This window comes from Lithobates pipiens, unplaced genomic scaffold, assembly GCF_037356315.1.
Source record: "Lithobates pipiens isolate NorthernLeopardFrog02 unplaced genomic scaffold, aLitPip1_a1.2 Scaffold_8, whole genome shotgun sequence".
NCBI classification, from domain to species: Eukaryota; Metazoa; Chordata; class Amphibia; order Anura; family Ranidae; genus Lithobates; species Lithobates pipiens.
The window spans coordinates 476,185,414-476,212,901 of NW_027507903.1; the positions used below are offsets into that span (position 1 = coordinate 476,185,414).

The 27,488-nt window shown below is 42.6% G+C and overlaps 1 protein-coding gene across 3 annotated transcripts in view; it reads right to left on the reverse strand.

Annotated features, from left to right (window-relative positions):
* The window catches only part of SOX5 (SRY-box transcription factor 5), a 282,904-nt gene that overhangs the window by 220,084 nt on the left and 35,332 nt on the right, over positions 1-27,488 (reverse strand). For 2 of the 3 annotated variants that reach the window (XM_077468726.1, XM_077468727.1), the window contains exons 3-4: positions 21,494-21,725; positions 5,729-5,939 (exon numbers count right to left, since the gene is read on the reverse strand). In XM_077468726.1, coding sequence (XP_077324852.1) covers positions 5,729-5,939; positions 21,494-21,725 — 443 coding nt within the window. The remainder of the gene's footprint in view (positions 1-5,728; positions 5,940-21,493; positions 21,726-27,488) is intronic. The other variant, XM_077468729.1, reaches the window with a different exon arrangement.

Below are 27,488 nucleotides of genomic sequence, written 5' to 3' on the forward strand. Positions count from 1 at the left end.
AAAATAAAAAAGTGTAAAAAGTAAATAAACAAACATAGTTGTCGTTTTAGTGTTGTTCTCTCGCTATTGTTCCTGTATTTTATGCTTAACTGTAATGTTTTTATTGTTACTATGTTTTATCATGTTTGCTTTGCAGGTATGTCCTACTGTTATACTGTAATGTTACCGTTTTACTGTTTACTATTATTTGCTTTGCAGGTACGCCATGCAGCCGCAGCATGGGTTTATTTATTGCGACAGCAACTGAGTTTTCTCTCACTATATGTAAAGCCATGACTCCAGCACTGCAGGAGTCAATTTCGGCACCACAGTTTAAAAAAAAAAAAAGGAGAAGAGCATATATCCTGAAGCATGGGGGTAGGGGTGGACATTAGGGGCTGATTGCCCCCAACATTAGGGGTGGACTCCCCTATGGTTCGGCATATATTTTTTACTTTTTGGCATAGATTGCAATATAAACAAAATTGTTTTAGTCAGCTAATGTTTTATTGATACTTTGATTTATTGTTACCATTGTTTGCTTTGCAGGTACGCCATTCAGCTACAGCACTGATTTATTTATTTTGACAGCAACAGGGTTTGCCCACACAATGTGTAAATCAGCGACTCCAGCGATGCAGGAGGTGATTTCACCACCAGAGTAAAAAGAAAAAGAGCATGTATGGCGAAGCATAGGGGCAAGGGTGGACACTAGGGGCATATTGTCCCTAACATTAGGGACAGATTGCCACTATGCGTCGGCATATATTTTTATTTAATTTTCTTGTCAATCGATGTGAATGGAGGAATCCAGAAGGTTCTCTTTTTCCGTAAAAAATAAAAAAAATAAAAAAATAAAAAATAAGAAGGGTGCATGCATGCCCATGATTAATAGCAAATGGACCATGCATGTGAGGCATCACTGAATGTCAGATCGAGGGCAGCAATTCTAGACCTCCTCTGTAAATCTAAAGTTTTAACCTGTAAAAGGCTTTTAAAGTGTAAAGGGTTCAAAATAATTTTCTAGCAAAAACATAAATATCTTTTTCATGTAAACAAAAAGTGTCAGAAAGGACTTGGTGGATTTAATAGTTAGAAGAGTGGGTGATGTGTGGCATAAGCTTCTAATGTTGGGCATAGGTTGCCAGGACAGTTCAAACCCTCCCTCCCTCCCACAAACGTACCCTTTTTTGGAAAGTAGACACCTCAAGCTATTTGCTGAGAGGCATGTTGAGTCCATGGAATATTTTAAATTTTTGCCACAATTTGGGGTAAATTACAATTTTTTTTTTTTTTTTACACAAAGTTGTCACTAAAGGATATATTGCTCACACATGGCATAGGTATATATGAAATTACACCTCTAAATACATTTTGCTGCTTCTCCTGAGAACGGAGATACCACATTTGCGAGACTGTTTGGGAACTAATTGTGTACAGGACTCCGTAAACCAATCACCTCCTTCAGGATTTCTAAGGGTGTAAAATGGTGATTTTACTCCACTACCTATCACAGTTTCCGAGGCCCTGAAATGTAAGAGCGCAGCCAACCCCCCCACCCAAATGACCCCATTTTGGAAAGTAGACATATTTCCTAAGAAGCATTGTAATTATTTTGCAGCCCTCATTTGTTTTGGAAAATGAAGAAAGTAAAGGAAATTTTTTTTTATTTTTTTTTCCAATTTTCAGGGGGGTCCTATCTTGGCATTTCATGGCCAACCTGTGATCGGTAGTGAGGAGTGAAATCAAGAATGTAAGCTCTTAGAAAGCCTGAATGTGGCGATTGGTTATCAGGGTCCTATACATGGTACATGGCTAGACTACCAAAAAGTCTCACATATGTGGTATCTCCATATTCAGAAGAAGCAACAGAATGTATTTTGGGGTGTAATTCCACATATACCCATGGCATGTGTGAGCAATATATAAATTTCAGTGACAACTTTGTGGGGTTTTTTGTTGGTCATTTTTCAATCAAAATAAAATAAAATTAAATATTTAATGGGCTCTACATGCCTCTCAGCAAATTCCTTGGCGTGTCTACTTTCCAAAAAGGGGTTATTTGGAGGGGGATTTGTACTGCCCTCCCATTTCAGCGCCTCAAGAAATGTTATAAGCAGTCAATCTAAAAGCTACACAAAATCCAATAAATGTACCCTAGTTTGTAGACACTATAACTTTTGCGCAAACCAATAAATATATGCTTATTGAAAATGGACTATTCATTTGTGGTGTTGCACTTCAATTTGCAATTTTTATTGCAATCTGCCCCTTTCCAGAGAGGCCCTTCATTTCTGGAGACACAACAAAAATGCTAATCTTTCCCAAGTGAGATAACGCTTAGATAGCTGTCACTACAACAGGGGTTCCCATTGGAAGTTCTCTCTTCACCCCCTGTTCCAGTGACAACTAACATTTTTGGGATTTCCAGTCCCAGTGATGATGGTGACCATGACAAAAAGATAGCATTGTGTGTGTACTTCTTAAGATGGAAGATAGCTGCAGAGCAGAGAGATTGTGGAAAAGACCAGCAGAATTGACAGCCCCCCCTGTATGAACAGGTTACAGGTGAAGAATACATTATGGATTTATCCCTCAATATTTACAGTACACAACAGACAAAGAGAAGATAAAACAAACATCTTGAACTTCAGAACAATTGTGTGTGCAAAAACAGGATGGTCTCCATCGACGGAGGTCTCAGCTCACCCTCACCGCTAACAAGCCATGCCCTACAGCAAATCTGTCCATGCGCGCCGCACACCGGCCGCGTCTGCTCCCTACGCAAACAGAAACATAATCCCCCATCTTCTCTGCTTTTTGTTGTGGAGGACAATGCAGCGGCCCGCAAACAACGCAAAGTGCCAAACTATTGCAACAGTGAGCTTTGTGTCATAACGAAAGTACACAAAGTCATTGTAAACACTTCAATACGACCTCTGGCTCCCCACACAAAAGCTCCACAAGGAGGATTAAATACAGCTATGGTAGGAATTTCCAACCCACTGTGGCCTGTTAATCAGCTCCAACAGGAAACAGGAAGATTTCCACGACAAGACTTTTCTATCTGCAGATCGACTACAATTGACTGCACATCTCTCCTCTGTATTAATACATCATTTGATGTTTTTTCAAATACAAGCAGTGTACAATACCCGAGAGTGACTAGATGTCAACCTCTTGCAGTCCCCTGTACAGCAGAGCTCAGAATTGGGGGAGGGAGGAGGAGCCAATCAGTTGTGGTGCAGTGCTCATGTGCTAAGGAATGTGATGATTGGAGGAAAGAGCAGAATGACAAAAGATAAGCTCTTCAGTCGTCTGCTTCTTCTTTCACTGTCCAGTCACAGGCTGGAGGAGGGACAAGATCTAGAAGTGAAAAAAAAAACTGCAGCATTGAAAAAAAAAAAAAAAAAATCATCAGGTCCCCAGACCTGCCAGACAGGGCTATATTGTGTGATAGAGCTGTGTAAACCTTGGGACTGAATGGACAGAAATAAAACCCTTTGGCAGGTAAAGCAACCCCCATACACATTTTATTTAGCAGTTTGTATTTAAATTAATTTTTTAAAAGAAAGCATGTTAAGGCTAGGAATATGGAATATAGTCACCTCTAATGCCATCTTTATCCCTTCTTCACTACTTAGCGATCACTAACCCTAATCAAGGAAGGAACTGGTGGAGTGTTGGGACATCTGATATCTACAAAACCGTTTGGGGTCAGGGACTCAAAGCAGTGAAGCGTGAACTTGACACCCCTGAAGCCTGGAACTTTAAAAGCAAGTCAATCTCTGTAGAGTTATCCTTAGAGATTCATACCACATTAAGGGGATTAGTATCAAACATTCTACCAGTGTTGAGGGCAGGGATTGTCATTGGTAAATCAGCCAACCAGCACACACTAGAATGCAATAAACTGGTCTGAGACTATTGCTTCCACCAAATCTTACCCCACAAGTCATAATGCAAAGCCTAAAACAAGAGAAATGTCAGCAAGTATAAAGCCAGTAAGCTGCAAGCATGACCCCTACAGGACATAATCACACCTGAGCGTGTCTTTTAGAACACGTTGCTCATCTTCATGGAATGACATGCATTGCTGTACATGTGTTTTGTTTTTGCTTTTTTTTTTTTTTTTTTTTTTTCAGTGCACCTCTTCAATTATTCAGGGTCCTCAACACAAGTCCATGAATCAAAAACAACACCTGACCCTTTTCTTTTCACTACAACACTGGTGTATACAAGGTGTACCTTTTGTAGTGTATTTAGGTCACGTGCTGTTTTCAGGTCCATTAGAAAGGCATGGGTGCACACTGAAAAAAAAAAAAAATAAAATAAAAAAAATCGGAGAACGAAAGGAAACATTCAGGTGTGATCTGCCATGTGAAATGTAGATGTGAATGTGGCCCAGTTCCCAAACCGGTTAATGCCCTTTTAATAATTAGCAGAAAGGAAGCACTTTTATTCACATAAACATTTATTCTAAAGCACCAAAACTCCACCCCTGAGGATTTAATCAGAAACATTAACAAAGTTGTGCTCCTGAGGATTTATTGTGAAACACCAAAAACGCTCCGGCCCTGAGGATTTATTCTGAGCCAAAGCTTTGCCCCTTAGGGTTCTCTACCAACACATCTATGTAGAACCGTATTTATAGCTGTGTACACCAAACAAAATCAGCTGCATCTTTTCCACCCCTGATCTCAAGCATTTCATGAGTAATCTCACCAAGTAAAAATGTCTAAAGAAAACCAGAAGTGAGAAAAATTATAAGTGCCGGCCTCCTTCTGAAAATGTTATTTGCCTGGCTTTCCCAGGATCCAATACTTGGACCTGAAAATGTATGCAACCACTAAAATGAGAACTGGTGATCTCTAAATTTGTAATCGGCAACTCCAAAAAGTAGTGAAGCCATGGGATCAGTATGACAGACAGGAAACCAACATTTTCTCAAGAAGAGGTCAGCCTATATGGTTCTGACCTCTTCCTCTGGTATGACCATTAGCCATACAGCTTCTACGGTTCATCACAAATGGTTAATCAAAGGAGCCAACAGTCCCAGCATTAGTTGGCCAAAGACTAATCAGGTCTGCACAATGAGGCACTCAAAACTGTGATGGTTGTTTTCCATCGCAGCTGAGGATGCCATCCGGCAATGCAGGGATCACTCAAAACTACTGAAGTGGTTTCTGTTTTAGGGGTCATCTCAGTGGGGGTTATTTTGAAAGGCAAATCCACTTTGCTCTACATGTGTACTGAAAGTGCACTTGGAAGTGCAGTTGCTCTAAATCTAAGGGCTAGATCTGAAATGAGGGGAAGCTCTGCTGATTTTATCATCCACTCTTGTGCAAGCAAAAATGCTGTTTTTTTTTTTTTTTTTTTTTTTATTTCCCTTGCCTGTCCCCCTTGGATCTACAGCGACTTTACTTCCAAGTGCACTTTCAAGTGTACTTTCAAGTGTACTTGCAGTGCAAAGTGGATTTGCCTTTCGTAAATAACCCCCAATGTGTATTCTGTCCCCAGAGAGGTGCCCTGCCCAAGAACCAGTTTCAGGGGTCATCTCAGTGTGTAGAGTCCAGTTCAACAATGGCAGCCTCTGTCTGTGGTAGATGACAGGTTCTCTTTAAACATAATATTTGGCTACTATACAGTAATTGAATCTGACAACATAGAATAGAAGCCTCATCTGCCTCACAATGACAGACACAGCGTAGAACATGAGTCTGCAGTAGAACTCTCACTCCAATCTTACCTTCTGGCTCGCTTTTAATCAGCTCCTCCATCTTCCTCTGTTTCAGCGTGTCCACCACGTCTGCCAAGCTACCTTTGCGCCTCTCAGGTGTTCCCAGGGAATTATTTGTCACAGATTCGCCGCTTTGCCTACCACCTTCATCGGCCTTCATAGGTGAGGTAGCTGAGATGTGTGGGGCAAACGAAGAGACAACCTTATTGCCATCAATATCCTGTGGGGGGGGGGAAAAAAAAAAAAAAAGACAAAACATTAGTCAGAGACAATCATAGGGCTCTGTACAGTCTCTTTATGTCACTCCATGAATACATTATTATAAAAACATAAGCTGTCCACATGTGTCAGATTCTCATATATGAACTTATTGTTGCCACTTAAAAAGCCCAAAATGCAAACTTAAAAAGATCATCTACACTAAAAAAAAAATCTGTAAAGAAAAGAATGCCCTGTGGGGCATTGTACGGGTGGAGGTATATTTGAGGGAAAAAAGTATCAGAGTATGTAAAAGTTCAATTTTTATTATTACAAAACATCACGTTATACAAATTACAGTGGTAAATGTTCATAAAAACATAGGATATAAATTACAAATACACTTGCTTTTATATTTGCTTTGTTTGTTAAATCACTCATGGACTCCAAAAGGGGTCATATACTTTATGTGATTGTACAAAATCCCAGCGGGGGATCTCGGCCCCCCTCGCTGCAGTGTTCAGAGCAGAGAAGACAAGGCAGGTGATGGAAGCGATATACGGCAAGGGTGTTTGCACGGCTGTATTGCAACAGCACCTTTTTGCATTATATGATCCTTTTACTGGCATTTTCATACTGGGGATTCCTGCATGGCAAGCCCTACCCCAAAAATAGTGTGTTTGGTGTCCAAAATTATTATAATATTCTGGCATATTTTCGGGGAAACAAGGTATATGAATTTAGAATTATAATAGAGGGTCACTGTGGTGGGGAAATTAGAGTGTGCAAAGACAGATGTGAATGGTTCAGTGTTCTCTGTACAGCACTATAGAATGTGTCAGAGCTATATAAAGAAATAAAACTAGGAAATCTTTGGGCTTTTGAAGAGATTAAGCAAAATTATGGGGATACTCTGGACACGCAGCTCCGTGTCAGATCATTCTGCAGCAATCACCGAAGGCCTCTTACATCTGTTGGATGCGCCGGGTGTAATTTTGGGATGAATATGGTGGACAGATTCCAGATTCTGCTCCCTTCACTACCCCAGTCCTGGCTGCTCATCTCTGAAATCTAAATGAAATGGATGATGAGGAATCAGCCAGCTGACGGTTCGCCATGTGTCCCCTCTATTGGGCTCGCGGTAAATGGCAGTGTTGTGATTGTGCCATTTACCCATGTCTAATGAAAAGTGACAGCGCTGGCGGGGAGGAGGGAGACAGTCATGCGCGGGGCTGACAGCTCCCAGATTCAGGTACAAATCACCCTCTTCAGTGAGATCTGTGAACGAGTGACAAGCAACATGGACTCTTGCACGTGGAGTGTCGCGCGTCATTTCAGTTACTGTAGTTATAAACTACAGCAAGCAACTGTCCCAGATATCCAGCCAGCGAGAGTCACTGTTGGAAACTTGGGAGGAATCAGAGCTTGAAAACTCCTTTCACCATGATACAAAGCTCCTCTTCAGTTGGATGTGGACAATTTAAAATTCAGGTGACAAAGTCTGCAGATTGTCTTGAATACTTATTCTGGCATTCATCTTCAGCAGATGCTGCTCCAGCTAGTGAAAATCTCACAGCTGCCGTCATCCCCATTTTCTGAACAGCTCTTTATCCAATCCTCTAAAAATACAACCATTGTGTTCCCTGGTTCTAGCCCTGCCTTCTCTGAGCCCACCGCAGCCTGCCAATTTGTACCTGAGCAGGAGAGAAGTATGCAAAGCTCCTCCGACACATCCTGAATGCGGCTGCAAGGAAGGACATATATATTTTAGATGACTTAAAATCTGTGATATTGCCCCACAGCATAATCATCTTCTCTAATAAAATGTTTGGAAACAATAGTGTGTGACTGTGGTGGGTACGTTGGAGTGTAAGCTCTTTTGGTGCAGACTCAGTGTTCTTTGGTGCAGAGATTGATGTGATGATTCACTTTAATGAAAATACATATCAAATCTAACAGGCTGATGCCTTCTATAGGTCTTTGGTTCCTGCTAAAAGGATTGGCTGGGTCTTTATAAACATGGTCTCTAGTACTTGCGGTAAAAGTTCCACCTCCATCCAAATTGGTACGTGGGGGATTCACCTCCCACCTCCATCACCTAATTTGTTAAATGTAAATCAGGAATTAGCAGGCAGGTATCACTCTCCTGCGGCACGCGAGCGCCATCCTCGGCAATCCACTCATTAAACCGGGTAAGATCAAACAGAGAATGATAATTAAAAAGCTCCCATTGAGCTCTTCAACTGCTTCGAACCATGTAGAGACAAATCGAGGCAGGGGACCGACTTATAAGAGAGTCACACTTCGTCTTTGCTAATTAATTTCATAGATTTCCTCCTCACCGTTCACTATGGGGTCCGCCGCAAAATTGCAGTGACACTCTGACTGTGGTAAAGGATCAATAAACGTGCAATGACAGTTCACTGAAATTCCACACCTGAAATAACGCTAGCTTCAGAATAGAGAAGCAGAATATTCAATGTATTCATTTGTAGAGAAGATCTCCCACCATCCTCCTCCCACTTTCCCTGAAATACGCACACAGCTTAAGCCCCACTTCAAATTGGGCCGATGTGACATGCAATTTGACATGTCAAATCGCATGCTGAATCAGAGCCTAATGCCATCGTCCGAATCGGTGTGAAGCCGCACCAATTCCCAAAACGTAGTTCCTGCACTACTTTTGGCGACGATTTCAATAGACATCTGTGTATGAACCCACACAGATGTCTCTTAAATTGCCCCCGAAGTCAGACTGAAATGCCTGATTTCAAACTCGCATTCAGTGTGAACCTAGTTTAAAAGTAATATCTAATACACCACTTTAAATAAAGGAGGGGAGCGTTAAATCTTGTGTCAGTTTTTTTTTTTTTTTTGCCATCTGTGTGTCATTGGGACGATTTCCCTTCATTTCCTCTACTGCAGACATAGCCAGAAGTGAGAGGCAATCTACGGGATGGAAAAATGCACTTTTTATCAGACAATGGAAATGGTTAAGACTTCACCTCTATTCTTGTTCTGGACACAGTTTAGAATGTTGGATTTCCCATTACCTTCATTAACCAATTACAAAAAACAAACAGGGTAAATCTCCCCAATGAGGGCACAGACATCAGTAAAAACCTGACATCTATCTCAAATGTAGACTGTGTGCGTTCAGGGCCGTATAGACGTGCCTGCACAGCTCTCAAATTCTGACATTCGGCTGTGACTGCATCCACCTCTACAGGTTGCCTTGCATGCAGTTCGGGGCAGATGCTGGTGCAATAACATAGGCAACCTGCAGCCAGGAGTGGTGCCAGCCCCCATCTGAATAGTGGGGGCTGACACTGCTTCTGGCTGGTTCCTCCTCCCCCACTCATCAACCTGCTACTAAAATCTTTATTACCATTACATCCTTATTTTAGAACCAGTGAAGTCACTTCTCTATGCAATGCAGGCAGATCATGGCTAGTGGAAAAAGCTGGCACGGTGCTATACATACCGTAGTTGTTGTCTGAAAACATTACAGAACCCTGCCTCCCTATTCGACGCAAGCTGTGGGCTGGCTCCTGGGAGGAGTTATGTAAATATCAAAATTGCTTGATGGGTAGATGTCAGTCAAATGAAGTGGGAGTTTCAAGACACACTATTTACATGCAGACCACCCTGGTTAACACCCACATGTAATGCTGAGCCTCCATGATTGAAAGAACTGAAATCCAAGCAATAAAAAGGGATGGGCCAGAGACAGTCAAGCTGGGGAAGAGAGCGCTAGATGATGCTGGACATCTTTTGGACAGAAAATGAGGTGGGTTCAGACTTGCTGTAAGTAATTTCAATACAGGAGAGAAGCCTGTGCAACTGTACAAGACTGAAGTTCTGGATTCAGATTAATTCTCAGGAATCACAGGCAACCTTACTGCACTTAAAGCTTCATCTTTGTGAGAAGCAACATGTAATGCTTTTTACTGCAATTCTAGTAGACTTAATTCTGGTACATCAGACAATCCTACTTAGTGTTCTCTTTCTACAGATCCACGTCTACAGAAAAAAAAGGGTAAAAATTTGCAATAAAATGGTAAATGCATACAGGTATCCTAAAAAAAAAGAAAGAAAAGAAAAAAGAAAAAAAGGAGTAGCATATATTAGGAGAAAAATGTCACCGTAGACAGCTTACGTCAATCACAAAACCTATAAATTCGAGATATTCTGCCAGACCAAATCTGCCCAACAAAAATGTACCTGGGCTGTCAGCTTCACCCCCCCCCCCCCCCCCCCCCCAGGGTCAACGTCCTGCCAGGATCTTCCTCCGATTGACAAGAAGTATAGATGTCGCCATGTATGGACAGGGGAAGAGAATCAAACGGCGGTCATATTAATCATTTTTTGTATCTTGTCAACTGTCTGTCGGAATCAGTTTTATCTGAAAGGACGAGAGTCGCTGATCATTCGGCCCTGCGATCGCCCGGAGCACGTGTAATCACCCACATACATATTAATTAACTGGCAGGGGAAAAAAGGGAGATATAAAAAAAAAAAAAGAAGGAATAGAAAAAGGGAAGGAGATAGAGAGTCTTAAATACCACGGCCGCTCTAGGCTGCAATTTCGGCAGATGAAGAGGTCAGGAGTGTTTAGCAGTGCGCTGCCACGTTAATTTAGTATGACAAGATAAAACAGTAATCTCTGCTCCAAGACGCTGTAAGCCGCCTTCTACCCAGGGACATTCTCCACTCGATCTGCGCTGTATATCACTTTATACAACTGCCGTGACAAAGCCCCTGAGTTCTCTTATGTAAATCTCTCCTCTCCCCGCGCCAGCCAGGCAAGCGCATGCGGTCCGACCGTAAGCTACTGGAATATTAGCATCTTACAACACGCCGCCGGGACCAGTTGGCCCTCCCTGAGCGGAGGATGTTTAGTATTCGGATAATCCATTGATCTGCGCTCCTCGATCGGCTTGGAATTCTCAATCCACCCTCGCTGACAGCACTGGGAAATAAACGGATGTTTCCTGAGATTTGGAGCTCGGGGGTTTCTGATCATTTTCAAAAGGCTTTATGGACTGCATTCAAAGATTACGTTTAACCTCTTCAGAGCATGGAGCGCTTTGGAGCCGCACGATAATGGGAGCCGGACTCTCCAGCCAGCGCTGGATTAACTCGTTAGTCAGGCCGGCTAGAAGTAGGCAAATTTCACTAGATGCAATTTTATATATACTTTTCTTTAGTGAGGAGATTGTCACAATCAATGACTGAGATCTGTTTTCTCTGTAACGATGGCAGTGAAAGAGCACGACAGATTAAGTCTTGTTTGAGCTCAAAGTGCGTCTTGAGCTGAAACTTTTTTATTTGTTTTTAAGATAGAGAATGTACCTGCGGGGTTTTCCTTTTGCCATCTTTGTCCCTTTCCCCCCCTTACTTCTTGTTCTAAAAGGAAGACCAGAAGAGGACTGACATCCCTCAGAAGTGAGCAGAATAATCTTCCTAGGCCACTGGAACAGGTGTCTCCTCTGAAAGATTTCCCATCACCTCCTGTTCTGGTGACACTGGTGACTTCCTGTCACTTTTCCTTCCAGTAACAGTGGTAATTGAGACAAATAGAGAGGGTGAATCTCTCCTCAGTAGGGACACAGACACAAAGCAATACAAATCAGATAAGCCTTCCTCAGGGTCGGTTCAGAACGCAGTGCAGGAAGGGTGCATTCCCTGCAGATTTCCTGCATCGCAGGTGAACATGCTGCCCTTGTGATCTGCATGCAGGTGCCAATGTATTGTTAATGGCATCACAATTGCAATGCATTCGCAGGCACAAAAATCACATGGTACTGCAGTACCATGCAGTTTGGTGTAGTACATTTTGAAAAAGTAATGCTTACATTCAAACGAAAGGGCCGTCACAACACCTGTAGATACACTTTAACATAAAGTCTATTGTTTTAAAAAATCCTATCAAACCCCATGTGAGGCAGAAAGAACTTCCTTTTCTCATGCCCAGCACCACTTTGTACACAAGTTCCCGTCTCTTGACCTCCGTATGGGCACAAGACACATCTAAGAATGTCGATCTCCTCAGTCCCCCACAGCTCACACCAATACCTCTCTCTGATCTACTGTCACTGTGGGATACAGTAGTACTACTTTGTAAAGAAACTGTTATAACAGTGATCTCAGTCTCCTGAACCATGTCACCGGTCCCTGACAGGCCCCTGCAACACATCGCCAGTCCCGACAGTCTCAGTCTCTTGTAACATATTTTCAGTCTCTGTCTTGTACAGATTTAGATTAGAACCAGTATTAAACTGTCCTCATGGACTAACAATATGACCGCTGCTGAGGTCCATTGCTGCTCAGCTTCTATCATATTGTTTCTCCATGATGAGAGCTTAATACTGGTTCTAATATAGATCTGTGAAGACCCTGTCTTTTCTGAGAGAGCAGCGTTTTCCCTGAAAAACATAAGCTGTGTATATTAGACAGATTTACCAACAATTAACCTCTTCCCGACACCTCCTGGTGGCCCTTTAGGTGGGCTTTAATGCTGGGAGGCGGAGAGCCTCCCGATCACGTTATTAATGCGATTGACTCTTGGAGATGGTCATACGATTGGGAGCATATGCCGCTGACTCCCATGAAACAATGACAGAGAGCTGCCAGAGACAGCTTGGTCATTGTTCTGAAAGAGCACAATCTCTGTAGAGAACCTCAGACCGCCATGGACACATATATACAGTAGCTGGGTGCTAAGGTTAACTTACACTTTTGCTGTACATGTGTGTTATGTATACAGGAAGAGGTTACCATTATTTTGGACTCTTTTGTCCCTTTTTGGTCTGGCACTCCTCTCCAAGTTTCTATGGTTTGAGCTACTGTTGACTGCCCATGGAGGGAAGGCCTTCCTGTGTGAGGGCTGCCTTGCCAGAGCTATTGAGTTTTACATCTTCCTTCATCTGACTACATGTACAAGTTCGTACGTGTACTTCAAATCACATATGTAGCACATGTGTGCAGCCTGTGACAGTTTTCTGTAGCATTGCTTAATCAAGCAATGTTTGGCCCCCCACAGTTCAGGCCCTATGGGTTGACCATCACTACTACAAACTCTACACAGAAAGTACTGTATTTATTGGTGTATAACACACACTTTTTCACCCTGAAAATCAGGTGCAAATAGCGTGTGCGTGTTATACGCCAATACTTCAATTTTAGCTGCCTCGGATGGGACAGGGAGGGGGGCGGGACGAGCGTTGTCAGATAACATACATCAACATAATCTCCTATTTACTTGGTGGACTCTGTAATAGGAAGTCCCGTCTCCTGGGCCACCAGTGGACCACTATTCTGTATCATAGGAGATTCTCACTGTATGCAATCTGTTGGTGCCGCCCCCTCCCTCTCCCCTCTAGGCTGCAGATGGGCATCTATCAGGCTGCACTGATGCCAATGGCAAGGCTGCTGCACTGATGCCATTGGCAAGGCTGCTGCACTGATGTTGACTGATTAGGCTGCAGATGGGCATTGATCAGGCTGCATTGATGGCAATGGGGAGGCTGCAGATGGGCGCTGACCCTTATTATGCTTCAAAGTTCCTTATTTAAAATTTTTGCTTTTTTCCGGAAACTTCCCTCTTAAAATGAATGTGCGTGTTATATGCCGATAAATACGGCATTTTAAAAACCATCACATCCCCAGCAACAACAATGTGTGAACAAAACTGCACAATGAGAACTACAGGAAGTGCTAGAAGACTGGAAATAAGGTCGGAGTGCCCCCGAGAGATTTGCCTGCTAAAGGGAGACAAAGCTTGAATCTCGCAGTATGGCCGAAGGACAGAGGGACATAGAGAAAAAAAACGGTCATCTTTATTTAGCGAGACAAGAAGGCCCAGAGATGTCACAGTGTCAGAGAGCGGCACACAATGCCTCCCGAACACATCACATCAGCAAATAACATCGATTGGCGTGACAGGGGCAGAGCCGGGACAAGCCGCCGTGACCAAGCGCTACAAGAGAAACATGAGCATTGCACAGCACAGAACACCACTACACTAACATACCCAGCTTAGCCAACACTCATAATGCCATTAATGGGCAGTTTATAAGCTGAGCAAACCATACAAAAACTAAACATTTTCAACAAGGGCACATTTTGAGGTTAAGTTTACAATTTATACAGGTTTGCTATTCCATTTTGTACATTTTACCTCTTATAGAGCACAGTCAGCACCCCAACAAAATGACTGCGAAGTGATAGATTTTTTATTTTATTTTTTATTTTTTTTTGCACAAAGCAATAGTAAAGTACAAAGAAAGAACTACCAAGTATGAAAAACGGGCGTGCATATATAAAAGAAGCACATATGTCTTGCTCCCATGTACATATCAATATGAAAGCCATACAGAGAAAGAAGCTGTTTAAAAAACATTAACTCACAATCGATAAGACTATTTGCATTCAGCTGATAATGTTCATGTGTGTATCTTAAAAACTATAAATAAACAAAAAGAACATTTCCATAGCTCCAACATATTCCGCGGTGGGCAGCACTTTTAGGTGACTGACTCTTCAAGTGCTGAAAATTCCTTATTATACAGAGTTTTGGTGAACATAAAATCGTGTTCAGCAGCAAATTGCCACAGAGATAACGACTTTTATTTCCTCTGAAACAAACAACTTTTCCCCTTCACGGGACAACGCAGCCAGCCAGCGACAAATTAAGGGAGCACTCGGGGGCAGGCGGACTTTAGTCAGATGGGCAAGTGATGCAAGAAAACGGAGCGCTGCGAAGAGGGATAACCGCCGGTCAAATTGAAAAGATTTGGGGAAAAAAAAAAAGAAAGAAAAAGTTGTGTCAGGGCTACGCGGCCCTCCGTCATATCCGAGAGGCAGAATTGTCAGGTGATTATTACAATGCGTGCAAGTCACTAAATCAAGCTGCAAACAATGTGAACGTTTATTCTGAATACTAACAAAACCTACAACCGGCTTGAGTGTAAATATTGAGCAGTCATGTGCTCACAGTGCCGCCATGCACAATTCACAAAGAACACCTCCATCTTCTTCTTAGTTAGAGATCTATCAATTCATTATTTTACATTGGTGGGACCCTCGATAGCTCACAAAAGCACGCTTTACCCGGATATATGAAGACAACGTAAAAAGTGCCCTAATCCTGCTGGGAAAAATACGGGGTCAATTTACTAAGATCAATATCAAAATGAATTTTTCCATTAAAATAATTCAAAGGAGGTATAGATCCCAGAAGCAGGCATTTCATAAAAAATAAATTAAAAAAAAGCATTTTTTTTTTAAATTTTTGCATTTTGTTTTCATCTTCTTTTAAATCACAGACTGAACTTCTGGCTGCAGCAGAAAATAAAACATTTAGCAGCGGTATTACAACCACTGTTGAATGTGACAGGCTCCCGCTTAGGGTTACTAGTTGTCAGGGAGCGGACACCCACCGGCATCCTAACAACCAGTGACTCATCCCTTCTGTGAACAAAGGGGCGGGGACATGTTAAAAAACAACAAACTTACACACACACCTACACATACGGCGTGAGGATCCTCCAAATTCCATACTCTTCTCTGAGCATGCAGTCTGGCAGGCCAGGAAAGGAGATTCGCACTCACCCCTTTTCCTCCTGACCCATACCAGCCCACATGTCCTCAACACTGGGGGGCGGGTAGGAAGGAGGGGGGAGAACCCAAACTATTTTATAGAGTTCAAATTATACTGTACATCAAGAGATTTCTTTGGAATTTTGGAAAAAAATTGATCATCCATTCTGAACATTTATAAACCTTTTCCAATTTCTTGGCATTTTGGTTACATTTTTAAGCAGGTAGAAATAATTTGGCAGAATGCATATTGTTGGTGAATTCAAACTTAGTGGAGATCCTTTAAGTGGAAGTCCAGCCTATTCGTAGGTCCCTTTCACACCTGCAGACTATTCAGATCCGCCTGTCAGTTTTTCAGGCGGATCTGAGCGGGAGCTCCATGTACCTCTATGGAGCGTTGGATGTCAGTGGAGACGATCCGATCCTCTCCGCTAAAACCAGACAGATGCAAACCCTATTTTTCCATCTGTCTGGTGGATCGGATCGGATGAAAACCAACAGCCAGGCGGTCTGTAATCATCCGATCCCACATAGGGGAGAGCGGGGCTCGGACAGGTCTGCAGTGTGCAGACGCGGACTTGTCATCCGCCGGCTCAGCGGGGGATCAACGGAGCGATCCCCGCTAAGCTATTTATGGGCTCAGTGCAGACAACCCCGTGTGAAAAGTTTGTTAACCTAGAAAAAAAAATATATAGTAATCTGCCAAATTTTACTATTTTGGAGACGAGTCTAGATACACTTTAAAGCCCAATCGCTAAAATCTCACACAATCTTTAAACACATCAATGTCATGTCAAAGATCTTTAAAAACGTTTTAAAATCTGCAGCTTTCAATAATAATTACTGGTGACTGCCACAAAAGGTCCTTGTTCAGTCTTTTTCTGCTATGGGGCGACAACTGTTGCTCAAATGTGGTCTTGCACCGTCGCCCTGCCATATGTGCCCCCTGGTGGTGACTACAAGCATCCCTGGCGACACACATAGGCACAGGCATTATCATTTTTAGGAAGCCAGTCCAGAGCAATGATATGCCATTAATACTGTGCTGAGTGCATGTAGACAGGGTATGAATGAATGACTGAGGCCAAAGGAAATCAGCAGCACTGGGGAAAAAAACAAACACCACAACTGGTAGATGGATGGGGGGGGGGGGGTTGGGGGAGATGCAAACCAAGTGGCAAGCTGCATTCTCATTATGTGGGACCTTCCTTTGGTTTTGCCCCTGACCAGTGCAGCCCTATTCACAATCAGTCCGAGGAACAGGGGCAGCCCGTCTATTAAGGGCGCACGGGCACCGCCTGCTCTATCCATGCCACCCCCTATATGGTTAATGTATAGATTCATGCTTAGCATGAATCTATCAACAGCCGCCGCGGCCATCCCCTATTCAGGTGTTCGGCCCCTTTCAGGATGCTGGGCGCAAGAATTACAATCAAGGGGGATATTTTTTTTAAGCACCTAATTAGAGCCACAGGCTCTAAAAGGCTTCAAAATAGGGTGGACTCGGAAGGCAGAGCATTGCGCTTGGAGCCCACCCAGGTGTGTTAGAAAAGCGAATATTAATTTGCTTTTCTAACACTGAATCGCCTCTCCGCCAATCAGGAAGCGTGGGTCTGATACCCATTTTCCAATTGGCTGGAAGGTCAGGTGATCGTATTGGATGCCTAGGAGGAGGGGGATGCACAGCGGAAGGCGCCGTGATCCACACCACAGGAGGAGGAAGAAAGCCACCAGACACACTGTCCGCTTCCTAGATGGGGTAAGTGCGGGGCTTTGATGTCCCAGCTTTCCTTCAGGGAGGGGGGGTTGTCGCCTCTGCCACCGACCGGCAGAGGCAGAAAACCCCAAACAGGAAGGATCCACAACATTACTGCACACTTTCGGGTCCATGTTAAAACCGATGGCAGACCCAGAGATGCGCAGTGATCCCTAGATGTGCAACTGGAAGTGGGATTCCAGCTGCAGACGATTGGATATGCACGAGGCGGTAAGGGGGCAGTTTGTGATTTATGATTCAGTGCATACCATTATAGTGCAGCTGGATGTCTCCACTCTGAGCACACGATAACTTTGTCCTGGGTGCTACACATAGCAAACTAGAAGATATCCAGTTAGAGTTTCAATCTACTTTAACACACAGCATTGCAAGGTATTTTATTGCACAGAATAAAAGCTCATCAGGAAACACAAACCTGTTAAAAGACAATCTAACAGGATCTGAAGGCAGCGAGGAACAAAATGCGCTAACCCCAATAAAACAACGTTTTTCATTGTTTCAAGTCACCGCTGCTTCTGGGTTCGCACACTTTGGCACATCGTCGCTGATCTTTGCTCGGCCTCACTAAATAGCTGGAAAGTGATAGAAATCGGCGATGACAGCCTCTAATATGCTGCCACTTGGCTTTGTGATTCATGGCAGATCAGTAAGTGCACAGATCATCAGAAAGTCTGCACAAATCCCGGATTATATCCGCACAAGAAGTCTTTCATGTGGATTGAATATCGCTTTCCGACATACTGCAGCCAGTCAGTGGACCCCAAAAATCTGATAAGCAAGCACAGAAATCGCCCCCGACTTGTAACAATTGAGCATGCCTATCTCTTGCGGAAACATGCCGTTACGGGAAAGATGTGTGAAATGGCACAGAGGGAATTACCCCGCCGCGCCCCACACATATGGTCTGTAAACCAGCTTTAGCACAATCCTTGCAAATCTATTCGCCACGCTGCAAAATAAAAAAAATACAGAGCGCTGCAGAGAACCATAATCCCATCTCTGCACAGGAAGGACACAGCGCCATTCATACAATAGCGTGTTCCGGAAACTGGATCGCCATCTATTCTGGGGCAATTAGCATGGTTCAAGATCTAATTAAAATGAAAATCAACTTCAAAAAAAAAAAAAACACACACAAACAAACACACAAAAAGTTCTCTTTAAGTATTCTTAACTCAAAAAAGTACATTTTATTGCTCTCAGCCTCCTCCCAATTTATTTTATATATTTTGCCGTTACTGTAACTTCCTGTTAGAGAGCGGCTAATTTCATTCTCTATACTCCCACTGTATGTAGGAATGTAGCCACCCTTGCTCACTCCTGAGAGAGACTTATGGCCCGTACACACGATCCGAATATCGTACGAAAACGGTCATCCAAGGAAGAATTGTACAATTTTCGGATGGTGTGTACACTACTTTCGAGAGCCAATCACCACAGTTCATCCAATATTATTTGACAGGACAAGTACGAAGATTTTCCTCATAAGATACCAGATCGTACAATTTTCATTTTAGTCAGTATAGTTGTCCGAAAATACAATACAAATACATTACAACACAACACATGACATCACATCCGATTTTTTTTTTCTGTTGTACAACAATTTTTCATTACTTTATTTACCGATTCAATTTCTACTTGCAACTATTAAGCGAAAAAGGTTGTACGATCTGTCGTACAATATTTGGATTGTGTGTACGGGCCATAAGAACTATGGGATTTATAGTGTGCACATGACTGCAACTAGTGTGCACTGCTCATTGAGGGGGAAAAGGAGGGGTTTGGGAGCTCAAGTAAGACATTACAAGGAGGCAGAAAAACACAAAAGTCAGAAAATGTCACGATAAATATATTCCAGTTCCAAAAAAATGCTTTAAAAAAAAAAAAAAAAAATTGTTGAAAAGAAAAATGAACAAAGCATATCTCCTTCTACAGTGTGTACTTACCTCACCCCAAAGCGCCTACAGTGGTTTCTGTCTGCTCTCTCATTCCTCTGCTATCTGCAGGAGTCACTTCTGACAGTCTAGCACAGCGATTCTCAACTAGGGTTCCTCCAGAGGATGCTAGGGGTTCCTTCAGCATTGGGCCATTTTTGCCTCTCAGGTAAGTTCCCACCGACACCATTGATCTTTTTAGCTATCTGTAAGGGGGTAATTCTTCCAAATGACCACCACACTAATGTATCATGAGTTGTAGATTTCTCATTTTTAGCAGGGGTTTCACCCTACACTGGAGAACTATTTCAAGGGTTCCTCTGTGTTGAAAAGGTTGAGAAAGGCTGGTCTGGCAACTAACAATCCCATGAGATAGCCCCACCCCCACTCCAGCACACAGCAGGTGATTGCCAGCCTCAGCTGTGAATGTTTCCCAATGAGACTGTTGGGGAAGGGAAGTGTCCTTCCCCTCCACTCAGATTACACTCAGCTCTCTGATCAGATCCCCACTCCCTGCCTTCTGGAGCCAAGAAATGATGTGTAAATTCAGTACTTTGAATGGCAGTAGAGGAGAGAGTGCTGCATATAAACAGGTACAACTTTTGTAGGAGGATGCATTTCTTTGTATCCCCTGAGGCCAGTTACTGGGTTTACAAACACTTTTTAATAGGAGATGTGTTTGGACTATTTTTAGAGAGTATCATTTAGGGTATCATTTAGTGTCACTTAAAGTTAAAAGGGCAATTGGAATTTATTTGCAGTGGATCTAATAACTGCAGGGAATTGTTTTAAAGGTATACTTCTGTTTAAAAAGAGTTGGCTAACATATATACACACATACACACACACACACACACACACGTGATGCAATCTGCAATATCATCTAAACATTCAGACATCATTTAATTGCATAATAAAATATTTTCTGCAATCCTCATCCTCCTGTAACGGGCTCACTACCATCACCCAGAGGTCTGCAGCATGTGATAAAATTACAGCCATCCCTGATAATTCATAGTCATGTGCTTTCTGCAACACAGGTAATTGCAAGTTTTTAGTTTTTTTTTATTATACACAATAAGCAGGCCGATTGATCAGGGAGGGGTTTAACTAACTTTACATATTTAGTCAGGAGTTTAATTACTTGTGAGCAAATATTCCATTGTTCCAGTCATTAAGAGGAAATACTGAAGTGTTCTCTGTCCACTACCAGGTCTCTTAGTTGGAGCACCTTCTGTTGATGTAATTTTTATCTCCTGATTCAAGAGACCACAAATGGACTGCAGTTCTGAAATTGTTGAATAAGACACATCAAAAGGATCACCGACACTTCAACATCCACTCTCCAATGAATTTTTTAGCATTTGGCAAAATTATCCTTTTCAGAGTTCCTCCATTTAAGTTTTAAAGGCATTTGAGGCCAAGGTAAACGTTGGTGGTCATCAAGGGCCCTCCCATCCAATCAGCACAAAGTGAATCACCTGTCTTAATGATGTTGCAAGCCAAGAGAACTGTAAAGGTTTGATTGGCGGAGCTGTTGAAGGCAGCATGCGCCCTTTCATACCAGCGTAGGGGGCTCCAAATTGCTGATTATCAACCAGTCTAATCAAGCAGCAAGCAACTAAGAGGTCATGTTGCTCCAGAAAGTTGGCAACTCAAATGCAGCTGAACTGCAACCTAATTAGGAGTCCAACCTAACTGGACTCCTTATAATCTGATGACACAGAACTTATGGCCTATATGGCCAAAAGTATGTGAACAACCTTCCAAAAGGCGTGCAGTATTGTTAATGTTACAGGGGCCATTTTCAGTTTTAGCATGAAAGAGCCCCTGCATAGAGCCAGTTCCATTAAAGAGGTAGTTGGACTAGTTTGGTGTGGAGGAACGCAAGTGGCCTTAACAGAGCCGTGACCTCAGCCCTACTGAACACATTTGGGATGAATTAGAACAACCATTGCAAGCCTTGTGGAAAGCCTTGCCAAAAAAGTGTCAAGATAGCCACAGTAGGGCGGGGCAGAGAAACTCTAGATTAATGCTCATGGTTTTGGAATGGGACATTCAACAAGCTCATATTGAAACTCATAGTCCTGTGTCCGCAAACTTTTAGCCATATGGTGTAAAACCACGAGAGTTAGGTTTAAACAAAAATTACTTATTTGCTTGTCAGAAAATATGACAATACTTTGCTCAATAACGAAAAACAGTTAAAAAAAACTTGGCCGTCTTATTAAGATGTTGGACAATGGATGGTCCACCTACCATTGCGCTGTGTTGGTACGTGGGGCTCCTGTGGTCACAGGCATCTTGCGTCAGCAAAGAAACCGCCTGGAACTCCTCGGCGTGAGGCTTGTTGGGGAAACTGGCGTGCAAGGGAAGGTGAAAGGCTGCGAGGGCACCACTCTCGTCGTCTTCCATTTTCTGCCGGCTTGTCACCATGGCTACCTCTCCATCTGCATCCCCATACGGAGAGGCCGGTCTCTTGGAAGACATCCTGGAAGGAACAAAAGCGGAGAAAATAATGAAAAAGCTCCACATAAATCCTTAATGCTGTCATTGTGTCGTTAGAGTCCATTGTAACAGCAATGGCTTTTTGTGCACGAAACGAGTAGGAATCCATCCAAATACCACCGCGAAGAGTACACAGCGAGGAACAATGACCAGGCAGGTAGCAACAGAACACTGCTTGTTTGTTAGCGGAATAATCAACTAATAGCACATTCTTTTTGGCTCCTGAAATGAGAAATTTCACCTATAAAACATTATCCGCCAGGGGCCTAGCCCAGGGGGAGCGCTATTCTCTTACAATGCCTCCAAATCTGGGTTAGGCTAGCTGAGGGACACAAAAAGGGGGAAAAATAAATAAATAAAACCAAACAAACCTTGTTTTAGAAATTACATTTAATAAGGAGATAAAATCCCCCATACAAGACAATAGCCAAGCTTCTTAGAAATGCAGAAGAAAACAGCTTGGTGAGGCCAAAAGGTTTTCATTAACCACTGGCAGCATTTGAGGCTTAAGCAGCCATGCAACTGCAAATCTCAGGAGGGCATTAGCACTTTATGAGACTTTTAGTTCTTCAGCAGCTCAAACATCCCACATTTAGCAGATGGAAGGATAGAAGGCCACTGCCAATTCTAAGGTCCAATTTTAAAAAAAGGCACCCATGAATAGAGCCATTATTATTATTATATAGGATTTATATAGCGCCAACAGTTTTCGTAGCACTTTACAATATAATCTTTGTTTAGGCATTGTGTATTTAAGTGTATATGTAGTGCAGCACTACTATAATGGTAACTAATACCACACCTTGTGCAAAAAATAAAAATAATCAGCCATTGCAATATCACATAACAAAAAAGTCCTTATTAAAAAGCACAATTCTTGATTGTTGTGATTTTCTGTGATATTCTATCACCACTGTGCTTTTCTTTAAACACTGAATACTTGTGCACACCTCCACCGACTATTTTACCTGCGACCTCAAGGCTGAGGAATACCAATAAGAGGTCGATACGCATGCAGAGGGGAGGGACCAAGCCTGTTACGTCAAGCAGCCATGGTGGTAAGCGAGCAGATGCTCTTATACACACATGCGAGGGTTTGTTTTTCAAATTTTATTTAAAAACCCCACTAAAAAGGACAGACAGACACTTACAAGATTAAAAAAAACAAGATTAAAAAAAAAAAAAAAAACAGAGCACTATGCTGTTTGTAATTACTTGACACTGGAAATTAGTACTTGGGCAAGGCGGAGAGTCTAAAGAGAGAGGCTGTTTGTATGAGAGATCAACCCTTTATCCATGTGAAGCACGGTGGAGTAGCTGGAACTACAAGAGGGTGGAAGGTGAATAGCTGATCCATAGTAGAAGGGAGAGATCATTGAAGTGTCAAAAGACAAGGAGTTATGTTTGAGTCTGCCCAACTCATTATTGAGGTGAGCAGGTAAAATAGCCGGTGGAGGTGTGCACAGTTATACACCGTTTAAAGAAAAGCATGGTGGTGAGAGAATATCACAGAAAATCACAGCAATCAAGAATTGTGTTTTATAATAAGGACTTTTTTGTTATGTGATATTGCAAGGACAGATTATTTTTATTACTTGCACAAGGTGTGGTATTAGAGTTACCCTTAGGCCCCTTTCACACTGGGGTGTTTTTCAGGCACTAGAGTTCTAAAAATAGCGCCTGAAAAAGTATGGCCCCTTTCACTCCAGTGTGAAAGCCAGAGGGCTTTCACACTGGAGCGGTGCGCTAGCAGGATGGTGAAAAAAGTCCTGCTAGCCACATCTTTGGTGCGGTGAAGGAGCGTATCCACTGCTCCTACCCATTGAAATCAATGGGGCAGCGCGGCTATACCGCTGCCAAAGCGCCGCTGCAACGGCGCTTTGTGGGTGTTTAACCCTTTTTCGGCCGCTAGCGGGGGTTAAAACCACCCCGCTAGCAGCCGCATACCACCGGTTAATCGGTGCTAAAAATAGTGCCGCTCTCGCCCCAGTGTGAAAGGGGCCTTAGCAGCTTCGTTATTTGATTACATACATGGGGGTCATACTAATTTTGCACTTAGCACTTTAGCAAGAATTAGGGTGACACCGATTGTCATACACATCATTTGTTTAGGAATTATCCATGGTCACATATTACTTCCTGAACAAAGATGACACCGTCTACTAAGTTGCTACAAGGTTATAATGTTGCAGTCTGATCACTGGGGAGAGGAGACTGAGGAAATGCTTCCTCCTGCTTGCAGCAGACTGATGTCATTATCTCAGCCGAGGCAAAGTCACTGAGTATTGCTCACGGTTGGTTTTTCAATGATTAAAAAGTGGAGTTTTAATTAGAATTTTTTATAATATATATATATATATATATATATATATATATATATATATATATATATATATATATATATATATATATATATATATATATATATATATATATATATATATATACATATACATATACACACACACACACACACACACACACACACATACATACATACATAGGTGAAGTTACTGTGAGATCTGCATGAATCTGAAAATGTAAAAATGTGTACACCACCCTCAAAAAACACATGCCGACATATAGTAGCTATATAATAGACATGTATGTACAAGGTTAATAAAATTATAAAAGACAGCTTAAAAAGCGGTTGTAAACCCTTCAATATACCCAGTGAAGTGACCATTCTCAAATGATACACAAATATTAAACAAATCCTCCTACATAAGTTGTACTTGTTTGTCTGCAGATTTCTCTGCTGCAAAGCCCATCAAAGTCCAGGATTTCAAAAGCTTGTCTGAGCTGTGAGAAAAAAAAAGGGGATGGAGAGCTGATGTCACATGCTGCAGAGCTCAGTGACCTGGAGGTCCCTCCACTGTCCCTATTTTGTCTGGATGTGAGGAAAACTTGTCAAAAGAGATTCATGCCGAAATCAGAGGAACGAAGCAGAAGACAGAAATTACACTTAAAGCTCTTAATTTAGACACTGTACACTATAGAGCAGTGGTCTCCAATCTGTGGCCCTGGGGCCAGATGCAGTCTTTTGCTTGCCTTTAACCGTTTCACTGATACAAGGCACTATCCTGTCAACTGACATCAACAATGGGGCACTATTCCTCAGACTGATGCCTAAAACCTGCCAATATTCCTCCCAATGATACCAACAATGGGGCATGGTTATCCCCCCCCCCCCCCCATATCAAATGTGGTGAGGTTTACTTCCACGGATACCAATTTCCATTCCTGCTGGTCACAGTCCGCGCCCCCCCCCAAATTCTGAAGGACAACAAACTGGCCCTTTGTTTAGAGAGTTGAGACTCTTGCTTTGTTCATATTTCATGTGCGAGGTTTACAACCACTTTAAGGGTCACAGGCATGACTCCTAGAGGCAGAGGCCCGATGGGAGTTTCACCACAGCTGGAGGGCCGAGGTTGCCTACCCCTGGTTTAGGGAGTCATCTGTAATCCATTGTGAAAGTTGATGTGATAAAAAAAAAAAAAAATATTCAGTTTGATTCCAATTTATTCAAAAATTGGAATCTGGCTCTATCCAATGGAGCCACCATTCACATCAGACTGTAAAGTGTGGCGGTTTAAATACCACACACAGACCAGAAGATAGCGACACAGCCAGAGAATGTAAAATGCAGCATCAGGGAATGAGGCCAGACATGGCGGTCACTTTTGGAGGTGGAATGTCCCGTTGTAAGAGGATTACAGATTACAGGCACATCTTCTAACGTGACAATGGCGGGGAGCGATCTGCCGGGTCTTGGTTAAGCAGATTAATAGATCATGGAGCAAATAACCTTTTCCGGAGAATAAGATGTTGAAGTAAAGTAAGTGTCGTTCTGTCCTGTAAATCCTCCATACAGTCTAGTGAAATGCGAACAGACCCAATGCAGGTTACAGGGGACAACATCACATTGCAGCCTTACATGAAAGGGATGTTTCTAGCAAAACCGTCTTCTTTCATGTGCCTTTTAAATAGTAAATTCATTGATACAAACTTTTTAAATCTTTCTTGAGCAGATTTTGGCTGCTCCTAGGTATTTGTGATCAGACAGTACATCAGCACCCGTCCTAAATAACTACAGAATTAAAATGTAGCACTCAAACCGCCTCAGAATATGTTTTTTATTGGATACAGCGCAAAGCTTAAAGTGGTTGTAAACCTCAGACATGAAATATAAACAAAGCCGCAGGGGTCTCAAGCTGGCGGCCCTCCAGCTGTTGCAAAACTACAAGTCCCATGAGGCATTGCAAGGCTGACAGTTACAAGGATGACTCCCAAAGGCAAAGGCATGATGGGACTTGTAGTTTCGCAACAGCTGGAGGGCCACCAGTTTGAGACCCTGCTCTACAGTGTGTACTTGTCTCAATTCTTCATTCCTCTGCTATGAGCATGAATCACTTCTGACAAGTTTTCCTAATACCAAGAGGAAAATGGTGACAGAGAAGGAAGAGCTCACAGCACACAGCCAGTGACTGACAGCATCAGCTGTGTGTGTGTGTGTGTGTGTGTGTGTGTGTGTGTGTGTGTGTGTGTGTGTGTGTGTGTGTGTGTGTGTGTGTGTGTGTGTGTGTGTGTGTGGGGGGGGGGATTGGCATGATATCCACCAAATTCCTATAGGTGTGATGGTCCACAAATGTTTGGGTTTATAGTGTTCATCAATGCATGTAGCACTACTGTACTGTATATCACATTGTCACAGAGCAGGAATGCAGCCCCATCTACACGCATTATCTGATCTCCTTGCCAGCAGCACATGGCTCACCACGTTTGTGTTTCCATTTGGTAAATCTTTTAACCAGCACTACTAAATGATCACAAACAAACCAATAAAAATCAACAATATCAATAACAACTGTAATAGCAATAATAAAACACAACTATCTAGATCCGCTAATCTAATAAGGCCTGCAAGCATTGCTGCCGCAATAAATTTGTCTTATCATATTACACAACCGTTTCAGATGATAAAAGAAAAATATATAATATGAATAATTCAAAATACTTCCACCCATAAATAAAGCTAAAAATATTTTGTCAATTTTGCCTTTATACTAGTACTACCTTCCTGGATTTAACCAAGCATTTCTCATAAACTTGTGCCACTGTAAAATAGGCACAATCCCCATTTCCCGATGGCAAGAAGATGGAGATACTAAAGTGGGGCGATTTTGTGGTTTCACAGAACTTTATCAACATTTTGTTCTTTTCAGGGCTTTAGGTTTGCTTTTATGTGAACTGATTTTCAGTATCAAAATCCTGGGGGTCCCATCTGCCAAAACTAGACAAAAAAAACGAAAAAAAAAACACACTATATTCAGCTGCAAACATACAGCAATTGGAAAAACAAATGTTTTCCATCTTAACAAACGGGTCCCACTGCGGAGAGGTCTCTCCAATCGGACTGTCACCCCTCACAAAGCCGATTTCTGTTGTTCTCTACACAATTTGTCCACATCTAAGGTGTTATGTTCCCAGAAAGGACAGCTGTACAAACCTGTACGTGACTGAAGACTGGGCAGGCAAGAGAAGGCATGGCGAGTGTTAGCTCAGCTGGCAAGGATAAAAGAGGAAGGGGCGACAGGCTGTGTTTACGATGTTTACTACGCCCTTCCCCAAAGAGACCCTCTTTATCAGTCACACCTGACAGGACCAATCCCGAGTGCAGATCTAGGTCTCCTATGTGCTGATGTTCCATAAACACCAACCACAGTCTGGCTGTTTAAACTGAGCT